The sequence below is a fragment of the Ictidomys tridecemlineatus genome, chromosome 1, assembly GCF_052094955.1.
Source record: "Ictidomys tridecemlineatus isolate mIctTri1 chromosome 1, mIctTri1.hap1, whole genome shotgun sequence".
Lineage (NCBI taxonomy): Eukaryota > Metazoa > Chordata > Mammalia > Rodentia > Sciuridae > Ictidomys > Ictidomys tridecemlineatus.
Window position 1 is genome coordinate 70,058,519 of NC_135477.1, and position 15,870 is coordinate 70,074,388.

Sequence of the window (15,870 nt, forward strand, 5' to 3'; positions counted from 1 at the left end):
ACCATCACTGAATCCATGATTGTGAAGATTTACTCCTATGTTTTTCTCCTAAGGAACATTCTGTTTTTTTCTTGTATATTTAGGTTTTTGTTCCATTTTGGATGAATTTTTATGCAGTGTGAGATAAGAGTCTAGCTTCACTTTTTTTTTTTTTTTGGTATATGGATCCAGTTGCTCTAGTGCCATATGTTGAAGAAAGTATTCTTTCCCCTTGAATGTGCTTAGGATCACAGAAATCAACTGGCTATGGGTATGGATTTATTTCTGGACTTTCAATTCTGTTCCATTGACCTATGTCTATCTTTATGACACTGCCATATTTTCTTGGTTACTGTGGCTTTGTAGTAGCTTTGAAATTGGAAAAATGTGAGTTATTCAACTTAGATATTCTTTTTCAAGAATTATTTTGGCTATTTAGGAATTCCATGGAATCCTATATAAATTTTATGATTAGATTTTTCATTTTTTGCATAGACCACTCAGGTTTTGATATAGCAATGCATCTGTAAGATCACTTTGAGTAATACTGCCATCTTAAATACATCAAGTCTTTCAATATATGATGTCTTTTCATTCATTTAGGTCTTCTTTAATTTATTTCAATAATGAAAAAAAGTTCTTAGTGTAGCATTTTTATTGGTTAAATTCAAATTTTTATTGGTTGAATTCAAATTTCTTCTTTAATGAAGTACACTTTCAAATCTTTTGCCTGTTTTTAAGCAGTTTATATACTTTTATTATTGATTTGTGGGAATTCTTCATATATTCAATATACCAGTATTTTATCAAATATGTGCTTTGTAGATTTTCTCCAAGTCTATGGCTATCTTTTCATTTCCCTAACAGTGTCTTTCAAAGATGCTGTTTTTACTTTTCATCAAGCTCAGTGTATCAATTTCTTTTTAATGGTTCGTACTTTTTGTGTTCTAAGAAATGTTTACTAACCCCAAGGTCATAAAGATTTTCTCTTATGTTTTTGATCTAGAAGTTTTGCAGTGTAAGGTTTTGTGTTTAGGTCTATGATATAATCCTTTTATTTTTATTTTTTTGGTACTGGGTATTGAACTCAGGTGTGCATAACCACTGAGCTATGCCCCCAGGCCTTTTTATTTATTTATTTATTTATTTATTTATTTATTTATTTTAAAGAGAGAGTGAGAGAGCGAGGGGGACAGAGAGAGAGAATTTTAACATTTATTTATTTTTTCTTAGTTCTTGGCGGACACAACATCTTTGTTGGTATGTGGTGCTGCTGAGGATCGAACCCGGGCCGCACGCATGCGCTACCGCTTGAGCCACATCCCCAGCCCCAGGCCTTTTTATTTTTTATTTTGAGACAGTGTCTTACTAAGTTGCTTAGGGCCTTACTAAGTTGCTGAGACTGGCCTTGAATTTGTAAACTTCTTGCTTCAGCCTCCTGAGCCTCTGGGATTACAAGTGTATGCCACCACACTTGGCTCTATGGTGCATTTTTAGCTATTTTTCATATAAGGTGTGAAAATGGACCTTTGAATCTAAAGTAATATGTTCTGATTTTTATTTTATTGCATCACTTTAGGCAAAGCATTCAATAAGTACCTCAGTTTCCTCATTTAAAGCAAAGATAATATTTACTTCCTGATCTGTCAGAACTGTTGTAAGGATCAAATGAAAACAAGTATAAAAGTACTTTCTAAAACCAGAGTATAAAAAATGTTAACTATGATTATTTCTAGCTGGTAGCAGGAAAAGAAAGATGGTATAAAAATGTGTTGTAATTGGGAAAAAGCCAGCACTCAGAAAAATTACCAGCAGTAAAAGGAGGTATGAAAAAGCTTTTTAAATAGGGTTGGTTTGAATTCCAGTTTTGTTACTTCTTAGCATCTCAACCCCACACAAGGTACCCGAGCTCTCCAGTCCTCAACTTTCTCCCCTGTGCAATGGGGAAAGGAATATAAAATCCACAGAGTAGTTGGAAGAGTAAGTAAGTTACATACTCCCTGAACCTCACAGAAAAAGGGATTAATAAGTGACATTGTTTTTATTAGTTGTTCAAAACATTACATAGCTCTTGACATATCATATTTCATACATGACATTTTTGAGAGAGAGAGAACAAAATATATGCTTAAAATACTGATGGGGTCTAACATGGCACACAGAAGTACTACAACAGACAATGAAGCCAATGGAGAAAGGATGAATAAGAGATCTGAAACAGAAACCACAAACCCTCTACTTCAGACACTTCTGACTGATAGCAACCATGTCCTAGCCAGAGAACACTGGCAGCACCATAACTTAGCTGAATATCCAGGCAGCTTAGCATGGCAAACCAGAAGCACTGGATTCAGTTTCTCTCTCCAGTCTCATTGTCCCATATTCTAGTTGTGCCCTACATTTTTACCAAAGTGAGTTGTTAACCATTCCTCAAATACACTTTTGCCTCTGGGAAAGGGTATATGTTGTTGCAAAATTGCTTCAACATCACTCCCCTTGCTTGCCTGGCTTCCTCATCTTGCAATTTTTAGCTTTTCCAAGGATATCTTTTAGGAAGCTACCACTTCCACCTCAAGTCTGCTCTGTGCTCACATACATTGTGCATACCTTTTGTACGGCAAACTGCACTTCATCATGTATCTGTTTATTGGTCACCCTTGTTGTTTGACTGTATGGAAAACTCCTTAAAGGAAGGAAGATGTCTTTGAGTTTTTAGAACTCAGTACAATGTTTGTCACACAATAACAGTTCAACAAATGTGTGGAGAATGAAAACATGAGTATATATTATTAATTTTAGCATGTTCTTGTCATCTTCTTTCGTTAACTTTGTAGTACAATACTAGTGTCTACTCTAAATAGATAAAGCAGACTTATCCTTCATGAAATAGTGCTGGAATAGGGCCTATTTCTCTTAGGACATCCATGCCCACGTAAGAACATTCATCATCTAGTTTTAAGTATTCATACCAGGTACAGATATCTATATTAATATCTATATGTTTCTATATAAACACAAACATACATTCGTGTGTGAGTGTACATATATATATATGGAATTAATATTTAGTTCTGGGTACAGAGATGTGTGTGTATATGTAAGTGTATATATATGTATGTATACATGTGGGTGTATATCTATATTTACATACATGTATATACACATACATACAGATGTACACACATATACACATATGGTATTTATACTGAACAAATGGCACAACCTCCTTTCAAAAGTTTTCTATACAGTATTGCTGTTCAAAATAATTCATTACTTTAAAGAAGTGTGATGGTGGCTACAAGGCAGGGTAAGTCCAAAGAGTGCCTGAGAAAAAAACGGTTTCATTCAACTCGTATGTATTAAAACATTTAATAGTTCACATAATATGACATTTTGTGAAAAGAGGAAATATCTGCTCATATAAACTTCAATTAAGCTGTGACTGTACATCCTGACTTAGTGATCAGAACTTCTCAGCTGATGATCTCACATATACATACATATATACCTCACAGGAAACTAAACAAGTGGCTGGTTTATGTGCCTGTGACACAGAGAGGGGAGATCACTCAATGGAATGTTTAAAACTGACACCTGCTAGGTTTCCTGTTGCTGATAAATTAGGTCATGTCACATCCACCCATCCCAAGGGGCCCATGTTGCTGTCCAAACGTCACTACAAACTTATGGCATGTAGGCAAGAGCACTCTTGTGGCCATAACTTCATGCCAGGAAATGCTGACTCATGGCACAAATGTGTTAAATTATCAAATGCTGGAAAATGTGTAAGTTAGTTTGTAAATGAGCGGCAAAAGCTAAAAAATCTTTAAACCTTAAAAAGAAAAAGAAAGAAAACCCAACTAGCAAGAGCTCTTTGTGTCCTCAGGCATCTACCACTTCACCTCACCTTGTTCTGTTGTTACTGAATAGGCCTTTGTGGGTACAACCAAGAGTCAGAGCCCCTAGTACTGAATCACTTTTTCTGAAATATCCCTTTATGGAACTACTAGTATATGCAAAACAGAGAGAAGAGAGAAACTCTCAAGAGAAGAGAGTAATAAAAAAGAAACAGGAGAGCACGAAGAGAAGTATTCAAGGAAAGAGAGCAAGAACTACACAGAACTAAGCTCCCAGCAAAGATATGACTAACCAAGTACTTTCATATCTTCTCAAATTTCCTCTTCTCTTCTTGCCACTATTTATAGTATTAATTGACAACCTCCTTTATATGTCTGTAGTAGATATTTTCTGCTGTGTTATTCAATTTCACTCTAATCAGAACTCTAAGGGTCAGTTCAATTGTTGCATTTTACAGAGGAGGACTCTGAGGTTTAGTTTTGTAGTCTCTTTGCCCAAAGGCATGCATGGAGCCTAGGTGTGAACCTAAGTCTGCCCAACTCCCAAGTCCAAGATCACAATTACACCACACTAAGAATCCAGAAATCATGAAGTATAAATATGAGATAAATGTCAAAGTCCTAGTTGTAGAATGACCAAGAAATCATGGCTACATATTTATTATACACATGGTATAATGACTGGTCAATGTCTTTTATGGTGCCAGACTTATAACTGCTTTTAGAATCAGTTTGATGACCCCAGTAAAGCAATAAATATATTAGCTATATGTTTTTAGTGATATCTAAAAATTGTTTTTAAAATCATCAAGATCGACCATCCATTTTATTAAAAAGATTTAAGTTCAAATTATTTTGGTTGTTTCTATAACCCTAAATTAAATCTTAAATTTCAAGTACGTGATCCAACTGAGGATATATTTAAGAATAAATATCTGGCTTGGAATGTGCTATAGTTTGGATCTTGTATGTCCCCCAAAGGCCCATGTGTTAAAGGCTTGGTCTATCGGGTGTTACAAGTAGGAGGTGGACCCTTTGAAACATGGGGTCCAGTGGGAATTCCTTAGGTTATTGAAGGCATTCTGGAATTGGAGAAGATAATGGGACCCTGACCCATTCCTCTATTTCTTTGCTCCTTGGCTCATGATATATGCTCCTACTTCAACACATGCACCTGCCATGAAGTGCTGCCTGATCATAGGCTCAAAACAATGGGGCCAATCAATCATGAACAGGCACCTCTAAAACTGTGGGCCAAAATAAACTTTTTATCTATATACTTTGGCTACTTTAGATTTTTTTTTTCATAATAATAGAAAACTGACTAACACAGAAAGACAGTTCCAATCTTGTGGAAATAAGGGTATAGCTTTGAAGCAGACAGCAATACTTTGGCTGCCTTACAATTCCAATTTACCTGAAATAACTAAATGAGGATAATAGAAAATGTGTAAGAGAAAATATTAAAATATTAAGGACTGCCTGACCTTTAAATGCTAAAATTAGATACAATTACCCACCAGAAATAAATTTTATGAGAGAATAATGTAAGTGTATGGGTGGCCACAGGTGGTTCTGTGTGGTCACTTCCTTCTTGCACCAAATACAAATCTGTAAGGAAAATTCTTGCTTTAAACTGATGTATATATGCTTTTTTCTTTTATTCCTTCTAACTCCTGGGAAGTAAAATGCCAACTGAGGTAATCAGTTAGGAAAGAAATGAAAAACCAAAAATAGGAGGACTTTCTACTGAAAAGGGTGAAGATTTCCATGTCTAAGAGGGGAAAAAAAGGAGAGTCAAGAACGCAGAATGTGAATGTTAGTGTGAAGAAAGGAAAGAAAGAAAAAGGGTGGGGGAGGAGATGAGCCTACATTGTGAATTGTCAATAAAACTTTAATGGGAAATTAAGAATTCAGGGTGCAAAGGGAAAATCTGAGGGAGCTTCCAAAAGTGATATATACAAGGAATGAAAAACAAGATTTTCAAAAGCACTGCTGAGGATGAAGAATTTTGTATACTCTTTAAAGTTTAAAGACTGGACTCATGCTAAGTTCCTTTTGACTGTTGGATTGTATTTCTTTGACTGTAACAATGTTCTGAGACTGGGCTACAAGGGACTCTTGATTTATCCAGGTTATAGTAGTATGACATTCATAGAGTTATTCCTAACACTGGACTCATGGAAGAACTTTAGGTTTTGATAAAGCCTTATAATTGTATGCAATTTCTCTGTTTATGTGTACATGTATTTTTGTAACAAAGAGAATTTTCATGACTTTTATCAGATCTTTTAAAAGTTAATGATCCTTCTGTTTAAAAAATGAAAGGGGAAAGAGAAGGCATGGTCTTAAAGCAAAAGATTAAGTGAAAAAATATAATTATAGAAGACAATTGATTTTTAATTCTACTGCACAAATTTAATAGGCTAGTCCAAATCAGTTTATCTTACCAAAGATATTAATGTGTTCATCTACCATCTGCCCCCTGCCCTAAATTTCCTCTCTTGCTCTATTTGGTATTTGAAAATATATTTGGTAATTTTAAAGAATAAAGCAACTCATGAATGTGTTAAATAAAGTGGAGAAAAGGGCCACTAATATTTTCTAGATATGAAGAAAGATGGAGAAAATTAGAAATAAAACTGAACACAAATCAGAGATTAAGTATAGTTTAAGAAAGGCACCATGATAGACACTGAAACAAAGGAAAGCACAGCAAATAATTACAACCAGAGTATTAAGGCTATCAAAGTGACTGACTGTCCCTGTCAACTTACATGGAAAGGCATTTCCAGTGGTTATTTTTCTGCTGAAAGTGTTAATATATCCTGCTTGTTACAGGAATCTTACTGCAATGCATCATGGACTAAGCATCAAATTATATTAACTGAATAAACATTTAAATTATGGAGGCAAATAGCTGCAAAAGGAAGAACTGAGAACCATAAACAATCTGCTTTTGCTTTGCTAAGTTTGCTTGAACCACCTACTTAAGTATTTTATTCAAACCCAAAATCAGAGGCACAGAAGCAGCTCCCAAGTTGTTCGGACACATTCTTTCTTCATCTGCCACTCTCCTCATTTAAAAGTAGCACTCCAAAGAACACACCATTATTTTCCTTAAGACAAAATTCAATTTAGAGTCTTAGAAAAAGGTCTTTGGCAAATTCTAATCTCTAGGCAAGAGCAGAGAACTAGGCATAGGCATTAAATGCTTGCTGAATAAATGAATGAACATTTTTTACTCTTGTGCTGCCATTGTGGATATGTGATAGAAACAGCATTTGGCATGGAAGAACACTACCAGGGAAAGAAGAAATGGCCTTCTCCTAACAAAATACTCTCATATTTCTCTCATATAGCAGCTACTACTCCATTATAGTAGCTGGAGGGTTGATGCCTTCTCCAAAGATTTTATAAAACACTGCTTCCTAAAGGGATCTACAAGGGATCCAGGGGAAAGGAGGGTATGATAGACAAAAATAAAGATGCACACATCTTAATCTGTAGGACATACACATACATTCTATTATATGGAAAGAAGTAATTAAGGCTGCAGATGGAATTAAAATTACTAATCATCTGAACCTGAGATGGGGAGACTATAGTGGATTATCCCAGATGGGATCAATGTCCTCACAAAAATCTTTAAAGGAAAGGTGAGGTCAGAGAAGAGGTCGGAGTGGTGCCATGCGAGAAGAACTTAACCTGCTGTCGCTGGCTTTAAAGATGGAAGAAGGGCTCATGCCAAAGAGCGTGTATAGCTTCTACAAGACAGAAAAGGTAAGGGATTAGATTACTTTCTAGATTCTCTGGAAAGGACTAGAGCCCTGATAGCACCTTGCCTTTCCCCAGTGAGACTTGTTTCTGCCTTTGACTTCCCAAACTTAATAAATTTGTATTGTTTCAAGCCAGAAAATTTCTGGTAATTTGTTATAGCAACACTATGAAATGGTGGGGAGAAAAGGGCTGAGAGGTAAGTAGGCCGGCCTTGTCATTATTACCCATGGGAGCTCAAGAAAGCTACTTTATCTCTCTGAGATATTCATCATTGTAATGGGTTCACACTATTAAATTTGTGACTACTTTTAAAAATCAATATATTATAAATAATTTATTTAGGATTTGCCAATAAACATTTAAAATTTTGAATTTATTTACTTACTATTTTCATAATGACTTTTTTATAAAAGAAGAGTACCAAGGTTTGAATATGGTCTGTGTGTCCCCCAAAGGTTCATGCACTGGTAGGTTGGTCCTACTGGTGTGGCAATGCGAGAAATGATGGGATTTTTAAGAAATGGAGCTTGGTGGCAGTTGGTTGGTTTGTTGGGAGTGCTGTCCTCAGAAACAATTAAGGTAGTTCTTGTAGGACCCTGAGTTAGTTCTTGTGAGAATAAGTTATAAAACAGCCCCTCCCTACTCTGGCTTCCTATCTCCCCATGTGATTTCTCCTTTTTGCATGTGCTCTTGCCATTGTGATGCCATCCACCATGAGATGACACAGCTAACAGGGCCCTCACCAGAGCCAGTGCCATGATCTTTGGACTTTCAGCTTCTAACACTGGGAGCTAATAAATCTATTTTGTTTTCAAGTTAGCTAGCTTCAGGCATTTGATTATAGTAATGGAAAATGTACTAAAACAGGTAGTTTACAGCAAAATCAAGAGATTTCTCATATACACCTTTACGCATTTACAGACACCCCTATTATCTCCCACTAAGTGGTACTTTTGATACAGTTGATGAAACTTTATGAACACATGTTATTACCCTAAGTCCATAGTTTATGTTAAGGTTCATCTTTGGTGTTGTACATGCTCAAATGTATAATGACCTATATTCACCATTGTAGTATCAGAGGACTACCATAAACATCTTTGCTCTGCCTAGTCATTCCTCACTCCTCCCTCCTAATCCTTGGCAACCACTGACCTTTTCACTGTTTCTATAGCTTTATCTTTTTCAGATTGTCATAAATAGTTGGTATCATATAATATGTAACTTTTCAGATTTGCTTATTTGACTCAGTAATATGCATTTAAACTTCCTCCATATCTTTTTATGGCTTGATAACTCATTTATTTCTAGTGCTGAATAATATTCCATTGTACCACAGTTCATCCATTCATTCATTTACTGATGGACATTTTGATGCTTCTAAGTTTTGGCAATTATAAATAAAGCTGGTTTAAACATCCATGTGCAGATTTTGTGTGAACATAAATCTCCAACTGCCTGGAATAAATAGGAAGGAGAGTAACTGCTAGTTCATGTAGTAAGAGTATATCTAGCTTTCTAAGAAATTATTAAACTGTCTTCTAAAGTCTGTACTTTATTGCATTCCCACCAGCAATGAATGGGAGCTACTATTGTTCCACATCCTCACCAGTATTTGATGCTGTCAGTGTTCTGGATTTTCACCATTCTAGGGTATAGTGGTTCATTGTCATAAGACTAATTTTGCTTTTGCTTATTTATTTATTTATGTACTTGGTGGCACTCGAGCACTGAGCCATACCCATAGCCTTATTTTATTTAGAGACAGGGTCTCCCTGAGTTGCGTAGCACCTTGCTTTTGCTGAGGTTAGCTTTGAACTTGGTGATCCTCCTGCCTCAGCCTCCTGAGCTGCCGGGATTACAGGCATGCATCATGGCTCCTGGCCTACTTTTGACATTATATGCACATTATATATCACATCTTTAAATTGCTCTATTCTGGGCTTGGCATATTACATCATTGCTGTCCCTTTCCTTTCTTTTCTTTTCCCCACCTCCATAGTACTAGGATTTAGTGTAAGCATCACAAAAGAAGAGGGAAATAAAATAAAATTGATGGCAAGTTTCCAGCCTAAAATATCTGGGATGGGGAATCCACACCACCCAGCATTGCTTGGGTCAAGAGGCACCAGCTCTGGTTCTATGGAAGCTTTCACGATGTGAGGGTGTGTAGGGCTCTGTCATTTGTATTTCAGAGATAGAGTGAAAAAGGAAGGAGGAGGAGTGTGGAGAACAGAAGAAACAAAACAGGGAGAGAGAAAAAAGGAAAGGAACACAAGGGGAGCCCTAAACTGGAAAAAAAATATGGGTGGGCTTTCCCCTTTGAGGGCAGTGTATCTCTATTCCAAAAGGAGGAAAGATTAAAAATAACCAGGTTGCTCATCTTTCTTTTTTGTCCTTTGTCCTGCATCACCCTGTATTAGAACATATTAATATACAACATTCATGAATTCATTGCAAGTACTGAGAAGGGTTGGGACACATATATTTCTGTCAAATTCTTAAGGTTATGTTGTACTTTGGAGAAATGCTTTCTTGAGAAGAGTAGCTGAAAACTAACTAGTTAAATAATATTAAATCTCTTGACCTTTCATTAATTATTCCTTTTTCTAAGGTGATGTAATATGCACATAAATTATGTACAGGGAAGATCTCTGCCACACAAAATAATGTCATGTCCTGTAGAACGATGCTCAAGATACTAGAGAAGTATATGTATAGTGGAAAATGCAAGCTTCTGAGTCTGAATGACAACTGGTTTCCTTTTCGATTTTGTAGCCAATGGCTGAAGATTTGAAAATGTAGTGGAATAATTTCAACATCCAAATTGCAATAAAAATTATGGTTAGGATTTGGATGTACATTGTGTTCAAAGAATATTTTATTAAATTTTGTGATATTGCACAACTTTGAATAGGACATTTTATGGCTAGAACAAATCTATTTTTATTAATACGTCAAATTTTTAGAAGTAAGTAGATTTTAAAAACCACGTTTTTCAGTTTATTAATAAATTATTTATGAGAAAAACACATAAAGAAACCTCACAAACTATTGTTCTTTTAAAGGAATAGTTATAAATTGCAAATGACTTGGTGTGTAATATATCCAGCTTCAAATTATAACAAGATCATTTCCCTGACTTCATTTTTCAAGCCAAGCTAAAATTGAGTTAAACATCATTTAAAGACATTAACTATTGAGATTTTTCAATGCTTTTAAAAGGAAAAAGCAAAGTCTTCTAAGTGACCATGACATGTTTAAGTAAATATTTTCCCCAAAGGTTCACTGTATAATTTAACTTGAGAAGATATGGATAAACACATAGACCTGCTGCAATATTTTAGGAAGTAATTTACCATTTCCTCTGATTTTGAAAAGCCCTTTAAATATACAAAATCTGCTGCAATTTCCCACAACACCGCTTTTTTCCAAAGGCTTCCCAGCTTGGATGACCAGAAGTGCTGGTAAGGCAGTCAGTCGATGGGCTCAGAAATCTCAGGGAAAAAAAATGGACAATTCACTGCATCTTTTCTCCATCTACCATTTGCTCTACTGACCCCCAAGTGACTTCACAACCAAGTTTACAGATCAAAAGACTTTTTCTATAAATACTCACAAACTTCTTCTATGCAGAGATTTTCCCAAATGTCAACATTTACTTAGTATAAAGAGCTTTAAGTTTGACCTGGTGGAGCAATCAGCAGGTTTATCTAACCCTGAAAAACAGCTCAAGTAACTGTTCTATGCAGGTACTCATCTTTCTCCCCTAAAGAGCTCTGCTGGCAGCAGTCAAAACCAAAGTGGGAACTTAATAAAAATGAAAATTGTGGTAGCAAAATATACTTACAAGGTTATTTTGACATATTGCAAAAATTTGGGAGGTTATAGTGGTTTCTATATAACCACAGTCCTGATTTAGAAAAACCCCAGAGAAGCAGCTGCATTTTGATATATAACCTGCTTTGCTTGTGGTAGGAATTTCAGCGTATACATTTTCTGATGTCAGAATTTGGACATAACATTGATAAAAACTGCATGCACCTCTTGTTGAGAAATATCAGGATGAGGAAACTTGAAGAATTTACACTTCTCTGTTAGGCAAACACACGGTTGCACCAAAGATTCTGTTGCTTATTTTTATACTAGAGAGTGGTGAAGGATAAGAAGTCAAGTCTGTTGTGCTGGACTCCTATGAAAATGGTTGTGTTCATACCACTTGATTCTCTGATTACCTGTGAATGTCTCCATTTCAGGCATTTGGTAGCAACTGGCTGAGGCAAACCTGGCAAAATATTTTCCAACTGCTGGAAGATTAACTCCTGCACATCCTCGATGCTATGCTCCAAGTATGTAACTCCAAAAGGGACAGTGGTGTGAATCACCAAGGAAGGCCCGATTTCTGATGACTCTGTAGTGTGAGAAGAACATAAAGATACACCTTAAAGTGGGTAATATGGGAGCATCTCTAGCAGTTCAATCCGGAGTTAAGAAATGATCATAATAACAGATAACAAATAAAGAAAAAATGAGAATCCAATCTATGAAGCATAAATTAGGCTATTTCTGAAATTCAAAATCAAGCTTCTCTGAAGATGACAACAGATTGAAGGTATGCTTTGGAGACCAACTGTCAGGTCTTGCTGAAGAACTAGAAGGAAGGTAGGAAGAACCCTTAATGTATATTATCTTGGGTACAGTTAATTTATTGGTATGTTTGACTCCCTCAACCATGATATTGCAAGCTCTTCAGGGCAGGTTCTAATTTTCTTTCTTTTCTTTTTCTCCTGCTCTCTTCCAGCCTCCTGAGTTGCTGGGATTATAGGCGTTGGCTACAGCTCCCAGCCAGGGACACTTTTTTATACATAGTCTATATTCTTAAATTCTGGGAACAAAGTGGATATTTAGTAAATACTTACTCATTTTATGTTAAATAGATTGCAAAATATTTTGCTGAAATTATACAAATTCTAGAACAAATATCTCTAGTGCCTTCAGAAAGAAAGCAAGCTTTTTCTAAAAACAGAATTGTCCTCACGATATCTTTATCTTTTAATAAGCAATATAAATAAAAGTGTGGTCCATTTACAATGGGAACTTCTTCCTATTTTTGTTTGCCATTGAATTTGTTTTTGTTACACTTTCATAATTGTAAGTAATGCATGTCTGATTTATATCTTTCCCTCGTTAGTTGAACATAGGACAACTGAATAAAGTTTGAAGCCGAAAGCAACTTTGGACAAGTGAGGCATTAGGAAGAACAAGCTTGAAAAGAATGTTAACAAGTTTGTCTGTTATGGTTTGTTTAAATCATACAAAAGAGAAAGCTGGGGAAAAAAGACTAGATTAGATATACATGAAATATAATATGAAAGTTGGTGCTCTCCGTACTGAAAGAAGAGAATGTTAAAGTGGTTAAGACACTGACACTGTTGGCAAGATCTGAAAATTCTTTAATGTGGGATTCTAAAAGGTCATACCATTTAAACTATGTTTTTACAGTTTTACACAGGAAAAAAAAAAAAGGGCTAAAGGACATAAGCCACTTACTTGTTCTATGACCACTTACTCTCTTTACATTCCAAAAGGTTTTATTTTCTTTTTGTAAAATGAGAATAAGTTTATACCAACCACGGAGGTCTATGGTGTGGATTGAATAACACAGTGCACATGAAATGTTCAGCACTGTTTCTGGCACAGAGAAAGTACTCTATAAGTGTGAGTTATGGGAATGCAAGCAATAGACTCAATCTAAGGGCAGTGTTCCCGAGATGGTGTGCAAGTTATTGGTATGAGTTGTACTTCAATTCTCCATTGCACTCGGCTCAGGGAACTCTGACTTACATGATTTACAGCAAAAGGGAAGAAAGTCCCAAGTCAAAAGGCTTCAAGCCTTTTGAAGGGCAGCAAGTGCTTTTAAACAACTTCACATGTATGAATCTGATGATATGAATAAAGAATCTGTACAGTAAATGCCTGGTGAGACGGACTGTCCACTATTTTCACCTCAGTGTGGCTGGAACAACTCAAAGAAGAAACAGAGGAACCATCTCTTTGAACATTCAGTGTAAACCCATCAGTGTACTTTACTGGTGGCATGGAGAGGGAGGGACCCAACTGTGTAAAATCTCAAAATTTCAGAGAATACCAACACAGTGAGAAAGCCATTGCATATTGCCTCCGTGAATGTTTTTCATGGTATCAGTTAATAAGTTCAGGGAGGCTTGTTCACAATAAGAGGGTGTCAGTGTCATCCCTCGTCCATTGGTACCAAACCTTCCCAGAGACAGAAAATGCTACCTGGTCAATGTTCTGAAGAATTTGAACTAAGGTTCTGCTTGTTGTCTATGGCAAGTTTCAAAGAGATATGAATGCCAGCTGTGTGCTGAGAATCAAGAGGTCGCACTGACCCAACCATTTGTTCTAGGGGAACTCATAAAGTCACTAAATACCAGTGATGGGGCAAGGCCAAGTTTCTCCCATTTACATTAGCCATCTACTCCTTGGAGAGCAATAAAAAATGAAATTTAAGACTCTCAGGGAAACAGTTCTTGCATAACAATGAGAAAACAACCTGGTTTCTTGTTCTTGGAATTGGACAAAAAACTGTTTTTGAGATTATACATTAAAATTGAAATAGCTACAACCTAAAACAATCAGTATAAGGGAAAGTGTCCCCAACCCCCAAATTAAAGGGTATTTTTAGAAGTGAAAGTCAAAAACACAAAGAGTCAATCAGAGTTTAAACATGACCAAAGTTTGGAAATGGAGAATTATAAAAAAAACCTCAAATATGTTAATGAGATTTAGAGCATAAATTTAGTAGGATCATCATTCCTTGGTCACTGGAAAGCCAATGGCACCATCTTTCTTTTTGTTCAGTTAAGCAAGAAAAGCACTTTGGTCTTACAAATGCAAAGCTCACAGTAAGTTGACTATTAGTTCTACAGACATCAATGTCGGTAGAGTCAGAAGATACAAATTTGAACCCCTGCATTCTTAACAGCCTCATGGTCTTGAACTACTTCATCTCAGCCTTTACTTTCTTCCATCAATGAAAAAGAGAATCATACTCCTAACCTTATAAGGCTCTTATGAAGGGTAAATAGGTTAAGCCACAAGAAAGCCTTTCTTCAAATATAAAGTGCTACATGAATGTAAGACATTCCTGTATAATATTCTTGTTTTGACTTCTAGGTTCTGACAAGGGTGACTTTTGAAAGGGGTAATGGGATTGAATCTCAAAAAGCATTTGATTATTATATCAACACCTCAGGAACAAGAGCAGACTATTTCTGGGCACAGGCACACACAGAAGCTTTTCTTTTCTTTTTTTTTATTGTAGAAAAGCATAATATATAGCATAAAATTTCAACACATATTTAAGTGTATAGTTCTGTGACATTACATATAGTCACATTGTTCTGCAACCATTGCCACCATCAATCTCCAGAACTTTTCCATCTTCCCAAACTGAAACTCCAAATAGTGACTCTCTATTCTTCCCTTCTCCCAGTCCTGGCAACTGCCATTCTTTCTGCCTCTATGAATTGGACTAATCTACATCCCTCATGTAAGTGGAATCATACAATATTTATCCTTTTGTAACAGGCTTCTTTCACTTAGCATGCTGCATTCAAGGTTTATCCATGTTGAAGATATAATAGCATGCTATTCCTTTTTTATTGCCAAATAAAATTCTAGAGTACACGTGTACCTCTTGCAAATAAAGCTGCAATGAATATAAGTGTACAAGTGTCTATTCAAGTTCTGCTTTCACTTCATCAGGGTGTACATTCAGAAGTACAAATGTTGGATCATATGGTATTTCTATCTTTAATTTTTTAAGGAATCACCATATTATTTCACAGTGGCTGCACCCTTCTATATTATTAGTAGTAATGTACAAGGGTTCCAATTTCTCCATGTCCTTGCCAACACTTGGTATTTTCTGCTTTTTTATTTACAAAAAAACCAATAACCATCCTAAATGTGAAATGGTCATTATTAATTTTAGTTTTCATCTACAATTTTGGGTGAGGTTCAGGACATTGAAATTGATAATACCAGCAGCCCTACAAGTAGCTCCAGTATTATCATCCACTGTCAATAGTGCACTAAAATAAAGAAGGCTGTCACATTTAATTACAACCAAAAGCTATAGATGTCACCAACTCTCCAAATAGAAACTAAAATTATTTTGAAATGAGCAATATAGCTTCCTCAGATCAGTTATTATATCAGTTGTAATAAT

General features: G+C 35.8%; 1 protein-coding gene across 8 annotated transcripts in view; it reads right to left on the reverse strand.

The window, feature by feature from the left end:
* Positions 1–15,870, reverse strand: part of Rnls (renalase, FAD dependent amine oxidase) — a 387,611-nt gene that overhangs the window by 110,502 nt on the left and 261,239 nt on the right. For all 8 annotated transcript variants that reach the window (XR_013436093.1, XR_013436085.1, XR_005728657.2 and 5 more), the window contains one exon: positions 11,852–12,027. Coding sequence is in view for 4 of the 8 variants with exons in the window: in XM_040273777.2 (XP_040129711.1) it covers positions 11,852–12,027 (176 nt within the window). In the remaining 4 variants the exon portion in view is untranslated. The remainder of the gene's footprint in view (positions 1–11,851; positions 12,028–15,870) is intronic.